Source organism: Octopus sinensis, linkage group LG2, assembly GCF_006345805.1.
Source record: "Octopus sinensis linkage group LG2, ASM634580v1, whole genome shotgun sequence".
Lineage (NCBI taxonomy): Eukaryota > Metazoa > Mollusca > Cephalopoda > Octopoda > Octopodidae > Octopus > Octopus sinensis.
Genome location: NC_042998.1, coordinates 21,376,541 through 21,390,943, shown reverse-complemented (window position 1 = coordinate 21,390,943; position 14,403 = coordinate 21,376,541). Strand labels below are relative to the sequence as shown.

Sequence of the window (14,403 nt, the reverse complement as noted above, 5' to 3'; positions counted from 1 at the left end):
ACCTATGATAATAACACACACGCACAAGCTAACAGATATCGAGACGCTTGCCTATTCAAAAACCTTCACGACGCAAACACTCACCAGTTATGCACACACGCACATGCATGAATGCGATCACATAAGCAAACACTCACTCATTTGCACACAACACATACATACGATCATACAATATTCACTCAGAACATCGATCCGACCATGTATGCACGCATATTAGACCACATACTCGCACGCAGATGCTCAAACATAAATTTCTGAGAACGAAATGACCATGAACACATTCATAAACGCAATTTTGATGCTGCTTTTCTTGCTATTACTATTGCTAATATTATAATTGTGTTCTAATGCTGGCATTAGAAGTGAAGGCGCGTGGCTCAGTGGTTAGAGCGTCGAGCTTACGATTGTGAGGTTGTGAGCTCGAATCCCGGACCGGGCTGCGTGTTGTGTTCTTGAGCAAGACACTTTATTTCACGTTGCTCCAGTTCACTCAGCTGTAGAAATGAGTTGCGACGTCACAGGTGCCAAGCTGTATCGGCCCTTGCCGTTCCCTTGGACAACATCGGTGACGTGGAGAGGGGAGGCCGGTATGCATGGGCGACTGCTGGTCTTCCATAAAACAACCTTGCCCAGACTTGTGCCTCAGAGGGTAACTCTCTAGGTGCAAACCCATGGTCAGTATCTGACCGAAGGGGGTCATTATTATTAATGCTGGCATTGTAATCCTGCCTTGGTGTTTGTGATGCTTGAAACGGCGTTGCCTCCTTAATTTCAAAATCTATTGCGGGCAGAATGCCACCTGGCGGTTGGCATCACCCCGTACGTGATGTTTGGTCCAGAATGACGTGAATGTCCGCCTTGTTAGTGATCTGCGTCAGCTCAAGTTCTTTTCCAGATATTCTAGTTTCATCTAATGAAACTTGCTGTACTTTTCCTAATCAATTCTCCTAGCGATTCTCCGGGAGAATATCACTTAACTCCAAATCTCTGCATACCACCACTCACCAGATGACCACTTCTGGTGGCACATCAGATATATTCACACTAGCTCTCAGATAAGTGGGAATGAGGATAAGTTCTTCACTACTACATAGGTCAGCTGGATGATTTACTTTCCGAGGATCTCCTTTAAGAATTGCACTTGGACGGCGCTGTTTGGTCAGTCTCGGCTGATGAAGTCCATGCCTGCCAACATTTCTCGTTAGTGCATTTCCACTTGAGTCTTTGGCAAGTAGTAGTAGTAGCAGCAGCAACAACAACAGCAGAAGTGTTAGTAGAAGTAATTATTATGGTCAATGAAGGCACATGGCTCAGTGGTTAGAGCGTCGAGTTTTCGATCGGAAAGTTGTGAGTTCGAATCCCGGACCGGGCTGCGTGTTGTGTTCTTGAGCAAGACACTTTATTTCACGTTGCTCCAGTTCACTCAGCTGTCGAAATGAGTTGCGACGTCACAGGTGCTAAGCTGTATCTGTCGTTGCCTTTCCCTTGGATAACACAAGTGGCGTGGAGAGGAGAGGCCGGTATGCATGGGCGACTACTGGTCTTCCATAAACAACCTCGCCCGGACTTGTGCCTGGGAGGGTATCTTTCTAGGTGCAATCCCATGGTCAGTCAATATTGTAGTCATTACTACCGCTGCTGTCGATGTCGTGGAATATCTAAATTGTTTTGTTGATATATATTTACAAATATTAAATAACTATTATTTTGTTATAAAATTCATTAGTAGACGTTATCTGACGAGTGCAGATTCGAATGTCGTTGCCGTCCACTGGTAAGGTATATTTTTTCAGTTTTATAAGGGTAGATATCCCGTCTTTCGCTGCTGTCCATACAGCTTCACTTTCTTGTCTGCAGTTTCTTGTCTGCAAAATTCCATACGTATGTTTGTCGTAAACTCCACTTATCATTATTTCGCATGATAACAAGAAATATTTAAACCAATATTAACCAAAATATTTATGAATGGAAGCTAAAGAAATATTCCTCTACATTTGTGGTCAATGTTTGAATATAGATTTCAGGTTTAGCCGTTTCTATCTACAATTTACTAGAATATTGCGTTAGCATGTATAGCGATATTTGTCAAGGTATGTGTATAACAGTTAATTTTTTGTGTATCTAGTGTCTAATTTGTGTTGAACCGAATTAAGGCTCACATAAATGTTAAACCCGAAAATGAATAACTGATTTTAAGCCAACATTTTCAAAAATGTTTTAAAGTTTGCTTTATTTAACAATTGTGCTTATAAAATTATTCTCAAATATGATAGTTCTTGTCATAATGAAGAAGAAGATTCAGATAAAAACAAAATACAACAACATCAATTGCTTTCGAGGATGATAAAATTGGAGAGAAGAAATGGTAAAAGTCTTTCAGGAATATCTCTATACTCTCATAGTTTTACTGCTTTATGGATTCTTGCAATCAGGCTGAAGCCATAGAATTCACCGATAAGCTTATATATCATTGTTCAATATTTAAATTCGCCATTTGTTGTGAAATATACCCCTTATTGACTGAAGTCCTCAATATATTTAAAAATAAATTAATCGAGTATATAAAAAAAGAACACACTTCAATTAATACCGCTAACAACCGAAAATACTATAATAAGGGGTAGGATGGTTCCAAGCGTAATTATAAAACCAAAAATTACTGATATTCTGATGAAATGTCTTGCCTTAATGTTTGCTTCGTTTGCATCTGCTATATTTCCCATTCGGGCCATTGAGTTTGCCTAGAAGACAGAAAGACAAGAGTTAGTTTACATTTAAAGAACGCTAATAAGACCCAACGACAACAAATATGTTGGTTTCTAAGCAATTTGGGGTGAGTGGGTAGGTGAATTACATCGAGCCCAGCACTCAACAAGTACATATTGTATTTATCCCTAAAGGATGAAAGACAAAGTGGACCTGGAGAGATTTGAACTCAGAATTTAAAGACGTTCAAAATACCGCTAAATATTTTTCTCGACGTGCAATCGATTCTGCCAGCTTATCGCCTTAACAACAGCAATTATATAGAATTATAAGGATGAACAATATTGTTTCTTCTTAATAAAGGAACGCATGGTGGGGGTGTTACCTTGACGACAAATTCCACCGATATTTTTGCAGGGCGGGTGTAGTTGTGGTGGTAGTGAACTGATATTATTAGTCAGTTTCATAACCGCTGCTCTTATAGAAGTAGATATTTCATCAAAGCTGCGAAAAGTCATGCTTTTTCTTTGTTGATGGCTACTGAGGTGTTAGAGCTATTATATGTAGACTAGATTAAGACGTCGAGCTGGCTGAAACGATAGCACGCCGGGCGAAATGCGTAGCCGTATTTCGTCTGTCGTTATGTTGTGAGTTCAAATTCCGCCGAAGTCGACTTTGCTTTTCATTCTTTCGGGATCGATAAATTAAGTACCAGTGACGCACTGGGGTCGATGTAATCGACTTAATCCCTTTTTCTGTCCTTATTTGTCCTCTCTGTGTTTAGCCCCTTGTGGGTAGTAAAGAAAAATATAATGGTAAGTTGGCAGAGATATTAAAGATGAGTAAAACAAGATTGATGTGGTTGAAATAGTTGAAACGATTATTGTTAGACTTCATGGAGCAAACAAGTATTACAAGTGACCCTTCATATAAGGATCATCGTAATCATGCTGTTGGTTTGATCTTGTTTCGGACCTTTTGTTTTGCTTTTCCTCTGCAATCCCTAGAACGAAATCCTTATGATGTCCACGAGGGAACCTTCAGCAGTTTCTGTCACAACCAGTAGGAAGCAAATTAACCTGTTTGAAATAGTAGTTAAATTCCTCAAGTAAAAATATGATCTCTTTAAAAAATGATATTGGATAATATCCCATTGTATTATGTAATCTTAATACAGTGAAACAAAATGCCTGAAATATCATAGATGGGTTTATCTGGATATGATCTAATGTTGAACTCAGCTCGAAAATACTTTATTGTTGCTGTTAAAATATTTTGATGCAATAAGTTCATGCCTTACAATAATAGCAGGACTTGAATGTTTGCCATTACCTAATTATTCTGAGGAGACAAACCCATCCAACAAGATCACCAAGGGCACGAAAAAAGGTCACAACACACACTGCCTCCTCGTTGGACATATTCAACTGTTGAACGTATTGCTCCGCAGAAAAAAACAACCTATACACATAACCGAGACAAAAGCAGCTGAACAACTTTTGGGTGTATGGTGTAAGATATTGTAAGTCAGATGACTAGGTTACATCAAACACTGCATAAAAACTGCACACCAGACAACCATAAACTGTTAAATTTCCAGGCAGCCCATTCCTGACGCTACCACAAATGTCAGACAAGTTATCGTTATTGTCATCCAACACGTCCTACCACTGTTGCTGTCGAATGCCAGGAAACTGGTAACTTCCCGCCAGCAGAAAACCTCATACCTAAGAGACTTGGATACATGTAATGAAGCGAATTGCATGGCATCGCTGATATAACAAATGCTGAGAGACACATGCCGAAGTGTGTTGTATATCGAAATGACAGGAGAGAAAAACTCCTTGTGGAGTTGCGATGTATACCAGGGAATTGTTTCAACTCACGGTACAGAGATTATGTGAGGAAGTAGAGCTCGAAGCTATCAAAAGACGGGTATTGCAAAACAGCAGCAGAGGCAGCGATGAAAATACTGTTCCTACTGATAAAAGTAATCTGATAGCAGAAAACAGAGGTGAAATATCTTATAAACTACAGGAAAGTAACAGTGATAGCTTGCTCGATGAGAGACATAAAGATGGTTTGGAAGTGGGATCATATCGTACGCCTTACGATAATCGATCCATGACATGGCTAAGTTAGTTTTCCTCCTCTTGAAATCTCTAAGTACAGTTTTGTCTATCAGAAGTTGATCCTTCGTACCTTTGCACTTACGCTTGCAACCCTTCTGCTCTTTTTTCTTGATGTCCGTACATTGACTCTGCGAGTATTCCAGTCAATAGTTTCCACATAAGTGGCAAACAGAATATCGGCCTGTAATTGTCTACTGTATTGCCTTTGTCCATGTTTTTCAAGCACGGCACTGTCCTACCTAATGTCAACCACTCTGGTGTTCCTTGGTCGGCATTTAACAAGGTGTTGATTTGCGCAGCTATTCGTGCATGATATTCACCAAATCGTTTGATCCAGTTGCCTTGGACTCCCAGCGGATATCCAGTTGCCCATTTGTTGCTGATTTCCTTCACTTCCCCAACTGAAATAACTAGTTTGCGGGTAGAAGTCTGATGTTTTGGGGATACATGAAAAGTGTTGTTTCAAGAACGTTGGTTAAAATTGATGGTAACTTGAATAGTACCAAATAAGTATAGTTGCTGAAGGACAATTTGTTACCAGACTTGGATGAAGGTGAGATTTTTCAGCATGACGGAATTTCTTGTAACAGATCATGTACAACACAACAGAGTCTGGCCGATGAAAGAGTTACCGTATCAAGAGTTTAGTCAGCACTGAGCCCTGACTTGAACATCATCGAGCAAATGTGGACAGAACTAAAGATAAAAGTTTGTCAGAAGAATCCACGCAGTTTCAAGAGTTGGGGGAAAGCAGCCACAGAGAATGGCCTCAAATACTGTGAATGTGATGAAAGGATTTGCACGCATCTCTTCTCTGGCGCATTGAAACAAATATTCAAGTTAAGGGAAGCCACACAAAACATATATTCAAATGTGTGTATATATATATATATATATATATATATATATATATATATATATATATATATATATATATATATATATATATATATATGTGCGTGTGTTTGTATGTGTGTGTGACGGGGTTTTCTGTTTCTATCTGCTTAATACACTCACCAGTCTTTGATCATCACGTGGCTATTGCAGAAAACACCTGTCCCAGGTGCGGTAGAACTGAACCCGGAACCATGTAGTTGAGAAGCAAACTTCTTACCATACGGCCACGACCGGATAAAATGTATGAAAATAAATAGAATTTCTTGCAAGAAATGTTTGCATTTTACTTACTTGATATGCAAATATAATAGCAGGAATACCTGTCGGAAAAAAGCAGAAAATTGTGACAAGAATTGCTGCAGTCAGCTTATCGTCAACATATTGTGATTGCTGGTTTGGTATCTGAAAAGAAAGAAATCAAAAACATAATATAATTCTCATGGGATTATGATGATGATGATGATGATGATGATGATGATGAGAAAGATTATGAAAACGATGATGATGTAGGACAATGAATAATGATAATAATAGTAATAATAATAATAATAATAATAAATAATAATAATAATAATAACAACAACAACAACAACAACAATAATAATAATAATAATAATAATTATTATTATTATTATTATTATAACAACAATAATAATAATAACCATAATAATAACAATAATAATAATAGCAGAACACTTTCCATACAATAACCATCAGAGCATCACAACAAATCACAGCACATACCCAAGGCACACAGAGCTGCGCTCGGTAGTGAAGTGAAAGCACGCTATAAAAATAAAACTACTGAATAATAATAATAATAATAATAATAATAATAGCAACAACAACAATAATAATAACAATAATAATAATAATAACAACAATAATAATAATAACAATAATAATAACAATAATAATAATAATATTAATTATAATAATAATAATAACAAAGATAATAATAATAATAATAATAATAACAACAATAATAATAATAATAACAATAATATAATAATAATAATAATAATAATAATAATAATAATAATAACAATAATAATAATAATAATAAAAACAATAATAATATTAATAAGAAGAAATAATAAGAAATTAGAAAGCCTAATTAGGTAGTAGTAGTAGTAGTAGTAGTAGTAGCAGCAGCAGTAGTGGTAGTAGTGGTAGTAGTAGTAGTAGTAGTAGTAGTAGTAGTAGTAGCAGCAGCAGTAGTAGCAGAAGTAGTAGTAGTAGTAGTAGTAGTAGTAGTAGTAGTAGTAGTAGTAGCAGCAGCAGCAGTAGTGGTAGTAGTGGTAGTGGTAGTAGTGGTAGTAGTAGTAGTAGTAGTAGTAGTAGTAGTAGTAGTAGATAAAGAGAATAGAAAGTACCAGATAATTGACTTTACAGTCCCGAATGATGAAAAAGTTAATATTACAAGTATTAAAAAAAATAGCCAACCGCCAGGTCACAGCTATTGAATTACAGAGACTATGGAAAGTCACAGCTATTGAATTACAGAGACTATGGAAATCCTAAAGATTTGAAGAGATAGATGGAGGAAATAGGTATAAAACCCAGTTTAGTACAACTGCAGTAAACAGTGTAATTAGGGACAGGTAGGATACTTAGGAGGGTTTTGGGCATCTAAGGTTACTTGCTGTAACCCAATGGGAGGGTCTTTCGCATTTAACTCTACTTTTGTAGCCCGATGTTAGGATGCTTTTCTTCTCCAATATTTTAATCTGTTGTATATATGAATGATATATGTGTATATGAATGATAATAATAATAATGATAATAATAATAATAATGATGATAATAATAATAATAATGATGATAATAATAATAATAATAATGATGATAATGATAAATAATAATAATAAATAATAATAATAATAATAATAATAATAATAATAATAATGATAATAATAATAATAATAATAATAATAATAATAATAATAATAATAATAATAATAATAATAATAATAATAATAATAATAATAAATAATAATAATAATAATAATGATAATAATAATAATAATAATAATAATAATATAATAATAATAATACCCATTGTAAGAGACGGAAACTCCAAAAAGTAAACCAGGATTACAAGAATCCTATATCATAGGGTGAAGATCTTGTCAGTGATGGTGCCTCGGGAAAAATATTGGTGGTTGTGCAACCTAAAATTTGCTAACCCTCATCATGAGTGCTGAAATATCAAATAAAATCGGCGTGAATGAGGCTGGAACATCTCGCGGTCTCTTGCCCGGCAGGGACCCCACGATTGAGCAGCGTGGGTTCAGTCGTCATCAAGCAACTGCTAAAAGAAGGTGGACGAAAGAAATGAATGTGGTTTTAATGGAGTGATACTTTCTGGGTAATCCGAGAAATGATAATGAAATATCTGCTAGGGGATATAGGAAAGGAATGCGCAGGGCATGGGGCGACAGAGGCCTATTTGAATTAAGTGAATAAAATCTGCGTGACCCAGCTAGAGCCATCAGAAAGAATGAATGGTTATCTCCAGCTGAACTAGAAAGCATTAAGCAACAGGTCCTTAGGGATAGTAAGACCAGCAGTGAACAGAAGGATGAGGAAGAGAATGCAGATAGTGAAATTATGGCTGTAGAGTTAAGTGAAGAAAACGAGCATGAAGCTGAGATTATTGGACAGGAAAGCGATAACGGAACCGAGGAACAGTTATCCATTTTAAATGAAATCTTTGATATTTGGACTTCTGGTGAACAGAGCTTTTATCTGGCGTTTAAAAAGTAAACAGAAAGAAACTCAATAAATGGGTGAGGAAGATAAATGGTATCACTGATGATATCAGGACTGACATTATAGACACCAACAAACTGATAAATGCAATCTCGATCTTTATAGCCCGGAAGTTAGGTTTGAAAGCCAAAGGTAAATGTCACGCTAACCCAAAGGTACTATGGTGGAAAAGGAGAATAACGCAATCTATTAACGAGACCAGAAAGCATATTAATATTATGGAACGGAAAAAGAGAAATGATGTTCAGCGAGAGAAATATGTTGAGCTAGAGAGGAAGTGTAGGGTGAAGAGAAAGGAATGCATATTATGATTGATTGAGGAATTAAAACAGAGGCTGTAAGCAAAAGCACATAAACTAAGGGTTATGAACAAAGAATTGAGCAGGAGTCTATCAGGAACTTGATGGGAAAGAAAAAGGTGAAGAACTCTTTCCTGATGCTGAAGAAAGCAAGAGATTCTGATTAAACATATGGTCTCAGGAGTAACAACCCGAAACTGAAGCAGAGTGGTTAAAGATACTCAATGAGAGTGGGGAGTATCAGCAGGAGGATTTGAGAATAACCGATATGAGTAGAGATCAGTGCAGGAGAATTCAGAGATGGGACGTGCCTGGGCCAGATGTGGTTCAGGGCTTTTGGCTAAAAAACTTGACAATTCTGCTCAGGAGAATTTGCAAAACAGATGGACGAAATACTGAGTAGTGAGATTCAAGTGGCGGCCTGTATGACGATTGGAAGAACGATACTATGCCAGAAGGACCCAAATAAAGGGAATGCGGTTGGAAATTTCCGACCAATTTCTTGTTTGCCACTGATATGGAAACTGATGATGGGCATCATATCAAACAGCATCCGCATGTATCCAGATGATATCGACCTGCTACCAGCGGGACAATTAGGGTGTAAACGTTAGAGCAGGAAGCTCAATGGCAACGTGGCGAACTGAACTCACAGCATGGGGAGACAAGTTGGGAGAGGTAAATATCACAAGGGGAATCTTTCAAGGGGACAGTCTATCGCCTCTCTTATTTGTTGTCTGCATACTGCCACAAACGAGCGTTTTAAGAATGATGCTTGTGTTGTACATGATAGGCAGGGTGAAAGTAAACAACCTGTGGTTTATGGATGACATAAAGCTATTTGCTAAGACTGAAAATAATTGTGAGTTTGGCGGCTATTGTACAGATGATTAGCAAAGATATTGGCTCGGAATTTGGGATCGAGAAATGTAGTGTGGTAATTTCTAAAGGGGAAAAATCAGTAAAAGCCATGGATCAAGCTGGAAAGTAGTGAAACTATAAAGGAAATCGGAAAGGAAGAATATAAATACATGGGTATCACTGAAAGAGATAAGATGAATGAACAGAAGATGAAAGAACTGTACAGGAAAGAGTATTTGAAGAGAACTCGGCTTGTGATCCAATCGAATCTAAATGGCCGCTATAAGATTAGAGCAATCAACACGTAGGCGGTTGCTTTGATGAGATATGAGGCAGGAATTGTATTGTGGAAGAAGCATGAATTACAAGAGATGGACCGGAGAACACGTATCAACAAGTATCAACACCCGAAGAGTGATGTGTCAAGATTGTATATAAAGAGAAAAGGACAGGTATTGGTGTGTTGTGAAGGTTGTGTAAGGGAAGAGGAGAATAGCCTGGCTTGGTCTGTCAAGGGGAGTAAAGAAAAAATGATTGAAACAGTGAAAATGCAGGGAACCTTAAGAGTCAATGAAGGCGTAGATCCAACAGAATTTTAAAAAGACCAGAGATCAGATGAACAGTGTAATATCAGAAGTTGTCAGAAAAAGAACTGGTGAACTTAGAATGAATGGAAATTCGAAAAATTTAGGAAGCAGTATGGTGTAGATAGAAAAGGTCTGAATGTTGTAATTGAAGAACTGAAACAGCGCAAAGATGCATAAAAAGCAAAGCTAACTAGGTTTGAACAACGGATTAAGCAATACCAGAAAAACAAATTGGTTAGAACTGAAGAAAAAATATTTTACCAAGAGACAAGTGGGGATAAAAAACGTGAAAGATGAATCCGTGATACTGATGAAAGTCGACTTTTCTGGGGTAAGATATAATCAAACAAGAACAACGTAATATTACAGCTGAATGGCTCTGCAGCTTGAAGCAAACAGCTTCTTATCCCCAGCTAGAAGGCTATCCACTCCATAGTAAAGAGTATCAGAAATATGAGTAAAACGATAAGCAATTGGAAAGCAGGTGGACAGAGATTTGGGATAAAAAGTCCATTAATTGCCAAAAATTGATCACAGAGAAATTTAATGCATTGATCAATTGAGAAGAAATCCCGGGCTAGTTGACGAAAGGACGAACGTTTTTGTGCCTGAAGGATGCATCAATGAGAAATGCTGCAGACAATTACAGACCAATTTCCTGCCTCTTATTAATGTGAAAATTACTGTCAAGAAGAATTGCAGAAGAATTGTATAAATTATATACGATATATTATCACCAGACTAAAAAGGCAGTCGAAGGAAATGCAGAGGTTTCGAAGATCAACTACTTATAGACAAAACGGTAATGCAAGATTGTAAACGAAGGAGAACTAATCTGGGAATGGCCTGGACTTATTATCGCAAAGCTTATGATATGATTCCAAATTCGTGGATCATTGAGTGCTTACATCTGTTTGGAATTGCAAGGAATGTAACGTGTATGGTGGGATGGAAAACTGAACCGACATCTGACGGAAAAAACCTTGGGCACTCTGGGTATCAGAAGAGGGATTTTCCAGGTGATAGCCTATCTCCATTGCTTTTTGCTTTCTGCATGATATCCCTGACCTTGATAATAAGGAAATTGAATCTGGGGCACCAACTACAAGAAAAATCTCAATCAGTCAACTACCTCTTCTTCATGGATGATTTGAAATTGAATGACAAAGATGAAACACAGGTGAGTTCCTTGGTGAACACGGTCCACCCAATTAATATTGATATTAGAATGGAATTTAGATTCAAGAAGTGCGAAATAATCTATCTAAAAAGCGGAAAAGTACAGTCCCTAGCATGGATAATTTCCGATCAGAGACTTGATTAAAGAAACTGAAACAGATGGATACAAATATCTTGGTGTAATAGAGTTCAATGAGATAATGGAAAAGAAAATGAAAGCTCAACTGAGGATGGAACATTTCCGACGTCTGAGGTTGTTGTTGCGTTCAAAATACACTAGCTGGAATAAAATCCAAGCAGCTAATACGTGGGCGATAGCATCACTTCGTTATGGAGCAGGAATTATAAAATGGCAAAAGAGAGAAATGAAGAAAATTAATATCAAAACCAGAAAATGTTAGCGGTACACGGACCTTCCCACCCTAAAAGTGACACCAATAGGCTGTACTTCTCCAGAAGAAAGGGTGGGAGTGCTTTAATCAATTACCAAGACTGTATCGAAGCAGAGGAAAACAGCCTAGGGTGGTATATAAAAAATGCCGTGGAACCACTATTGAAACACTCGAAGAATGCTGGCGTAATCAACACCGATAATTATGTAAATGAAGAAAAATTTATACTAGAAATGAACAAAAGAAGAAAAAAAGAAAGAGCATGGAAGGAAACAAAGCGTACGGTTAGTTTGCAAGTGATGTGGACGCCAATACAGACGCAGAGGGCCGATGGCTATGAACTGAAGATAGAGAGAGAAGCATGCATACACGCAGCTCAGAAACAACCATTAAGAACCAACTATATGAAGTGCAGAATAGACAACACTACCGATTGCAACAAATGCAGAATGTGTGGTGAGAGGGTTGAAACGGTATGGCACATTGTTAGCGAATGCAAGAAATTGGCACAAGCGAATACAAACGACGCCATGACTATGTGGCAAGAATGATCCATTGGGAGCTCTGTGGCACAGAGCGAAGATGTGGCATGAGCAAACTGCAAAGGAGTCACCGGAAATGAGAACTGCAAAAATCCTATGGGATGTAATGATTCAGTGTGATCATCTGAGCAGATATCGGAAACCGGACATTGTTGTGGTGAATAAAAAAGCAAGAATACCTATGATAATCGACATAGCATACTCTGATGGCAACTGGATCAATGGGAATGAAGGAAAAGTAAACAACTAGGCGCAGGAGTGGCTGTGTGGTAAGTAGCTTGCTTACAGGTTGCTTCTGCGCATGTGCAACTCAGCGTTGTGCTTGACACCGAAGATGTAAGACGTGTTTTTGAAAGCCGTCTTAAATTGAAAACCTTTGAATACTCAGCCGTAAGGTAAGAATTTTGGGGGTCTAGTGGGGACCTGTTGTATGTTGTAAATTATTTTTACAAGCAACAAGGCTTCACTGGGCTCTAGTCTGCCGGAGGCTGAGTGAAAATATTATTCACTTAATTGTGAAAATTATTGGTTTGGTAGGCGTATCCTGCCAAACTTTTGTTTGAAAATAGTGTCGTTCCTGTTAAGGACTATCTAGAAGAAATTTAGAATGATTTTTTAACTGTTTTACAGTTGTGTTAAATTTTGGCCGTAACGGTGAATTGAGAATTTTTGTTTGAGAATTCTTCTTGTGAATTCTAGTGGGCGTATCTCGCCAGAAAAATATAAGAATAAGCCATTTGGATTACCCTTTTGGATTACCTTTTGTATTACCTTTTTGGAGTATTATACAAAGGATTCCCTGTCTGTGCCATCTGTGAGGTTTTTCTTTTACTTTCCCCTTCTCCTATTTTTCTTTCTTTCTAAATTTTGGTTCACTCTTTTCATTACTTTAATTTCAGTTTCCTCCCCTCCTCTTTTATTTTCTTTTATTTTTATATTTGATTTAATTTTTTTGCAGACTGTCTTTTGAACTATTTTTAACTGTTTTTTGACATGGCAGAGAAGGAACTTAAAAAGAAAAACTCTGTCTTAGAGTGGGAAATTAACCCGCCTAAGCAAAGGTTAAAAGATATGGAAGAGAAGACGGTCGTACTTAGAGCGTATTCTAAAGTTCTTAATTCCATCACCGTGTTCCCAAAACAAGTCATAAAAAATGAATTGAAAGAACATTTGTCCTCTGTAAAATATATATCCCGTGGTGTCAAACATGCAACCGTATGGTTGCTGTTTGACAACGGGGAAAAGGCTCGACAGTTTGCGAGTCAGCCTTTAGAAGGCAAAGAAATTTTGTTTCTCCCGTCATATTGTGGAAGAAAATTAATACGAGCCTGGGTATGTGGGCTCCCCCCGGGTACCGAAGCAGATTGGATTGAAGATACCATCCGACGGGGACTGGGGGATGGCTGGCCCAGGCTCTTAAATGTAAGGGTATTGCCGGCGGTCGATTGGGAAGGGTCAAAAGCGATTTTGACCCTGTGGACCCATCGGCCGCAACAGAACTGGTTTTTCCAGATTTCTTGAAAATGGCTGGCTGCAGGTATCCGGTGATACTTGAGGGACGTCCCCCAAAGTGTCACTCGTGCCTGCAGCCAGGCCACATTAAAAGGAACTGCCCCAAGGACCATGGTAGGTCCTGGAACAGTCACCAGATGCCACCTCCTCTACCCGGTCAAAGGGAGAGGTGGATGTGGTCGAGGAGGCTTCAGCCTCCTCAACTCTAAAAGGATTAAAAAGGAAGAAGGCGGGCAACAATAGTTGCCCGCCGAAGGAACCTAAGGCTTCGGGAGGCGGGGAAGAGTCTCCGGACAAAGCGGAAGAGCTCCACTCTCCCGAAGCCAGGAAGAAAAGAAAAAAAAGAAAGAAGAACGGGTCATCTCAGCAGGGAGATGATGTGCTGACTGCATGCCCCGAAGTTGTGCCACCCACGGTGGAAGAAACCACCCCCACCCTTAAAGATGATCAATTGATTATCTTTTTCTACAAGGGCGGGGAGGTGGAAAAATAGTAGAAGAACATAAAGAAACAGTAGATAT

At 38.1% G+C, this 14,403-nt stretch overlaps 1 protein-coding gene across 1 annotated transcript in view; it reads right to left on the bottom strand.

Annotated features, from left to right (window-relative positions):
• Nucleotides 1–2,203: 2,203 nt before the first annotated feature.
• LOC115228943 (annexin A7-like) overlaps nt 2,204–14,403 on the bottom strand; it is a 28,471-nt gene continuing 16,271 nt past the window's right edge. The window contains exons 3-4 of the mRNA XM_029799391.2: nt 6,027–6,137; nt 2,204–2,741 (exon numbers count right to left, since the gene is read on the bottom strand). Coding sequence (XP_029655251.1) covers nt 2,580–2,741; nt 6,027–6,137 — 273 coding nt within the window. The 3' untranslated portion in view covers nt 2,204–2,579. The remainder of the gene's footprint in view (nt 2,742–6,026; nt 6,138–14,403) is intronic.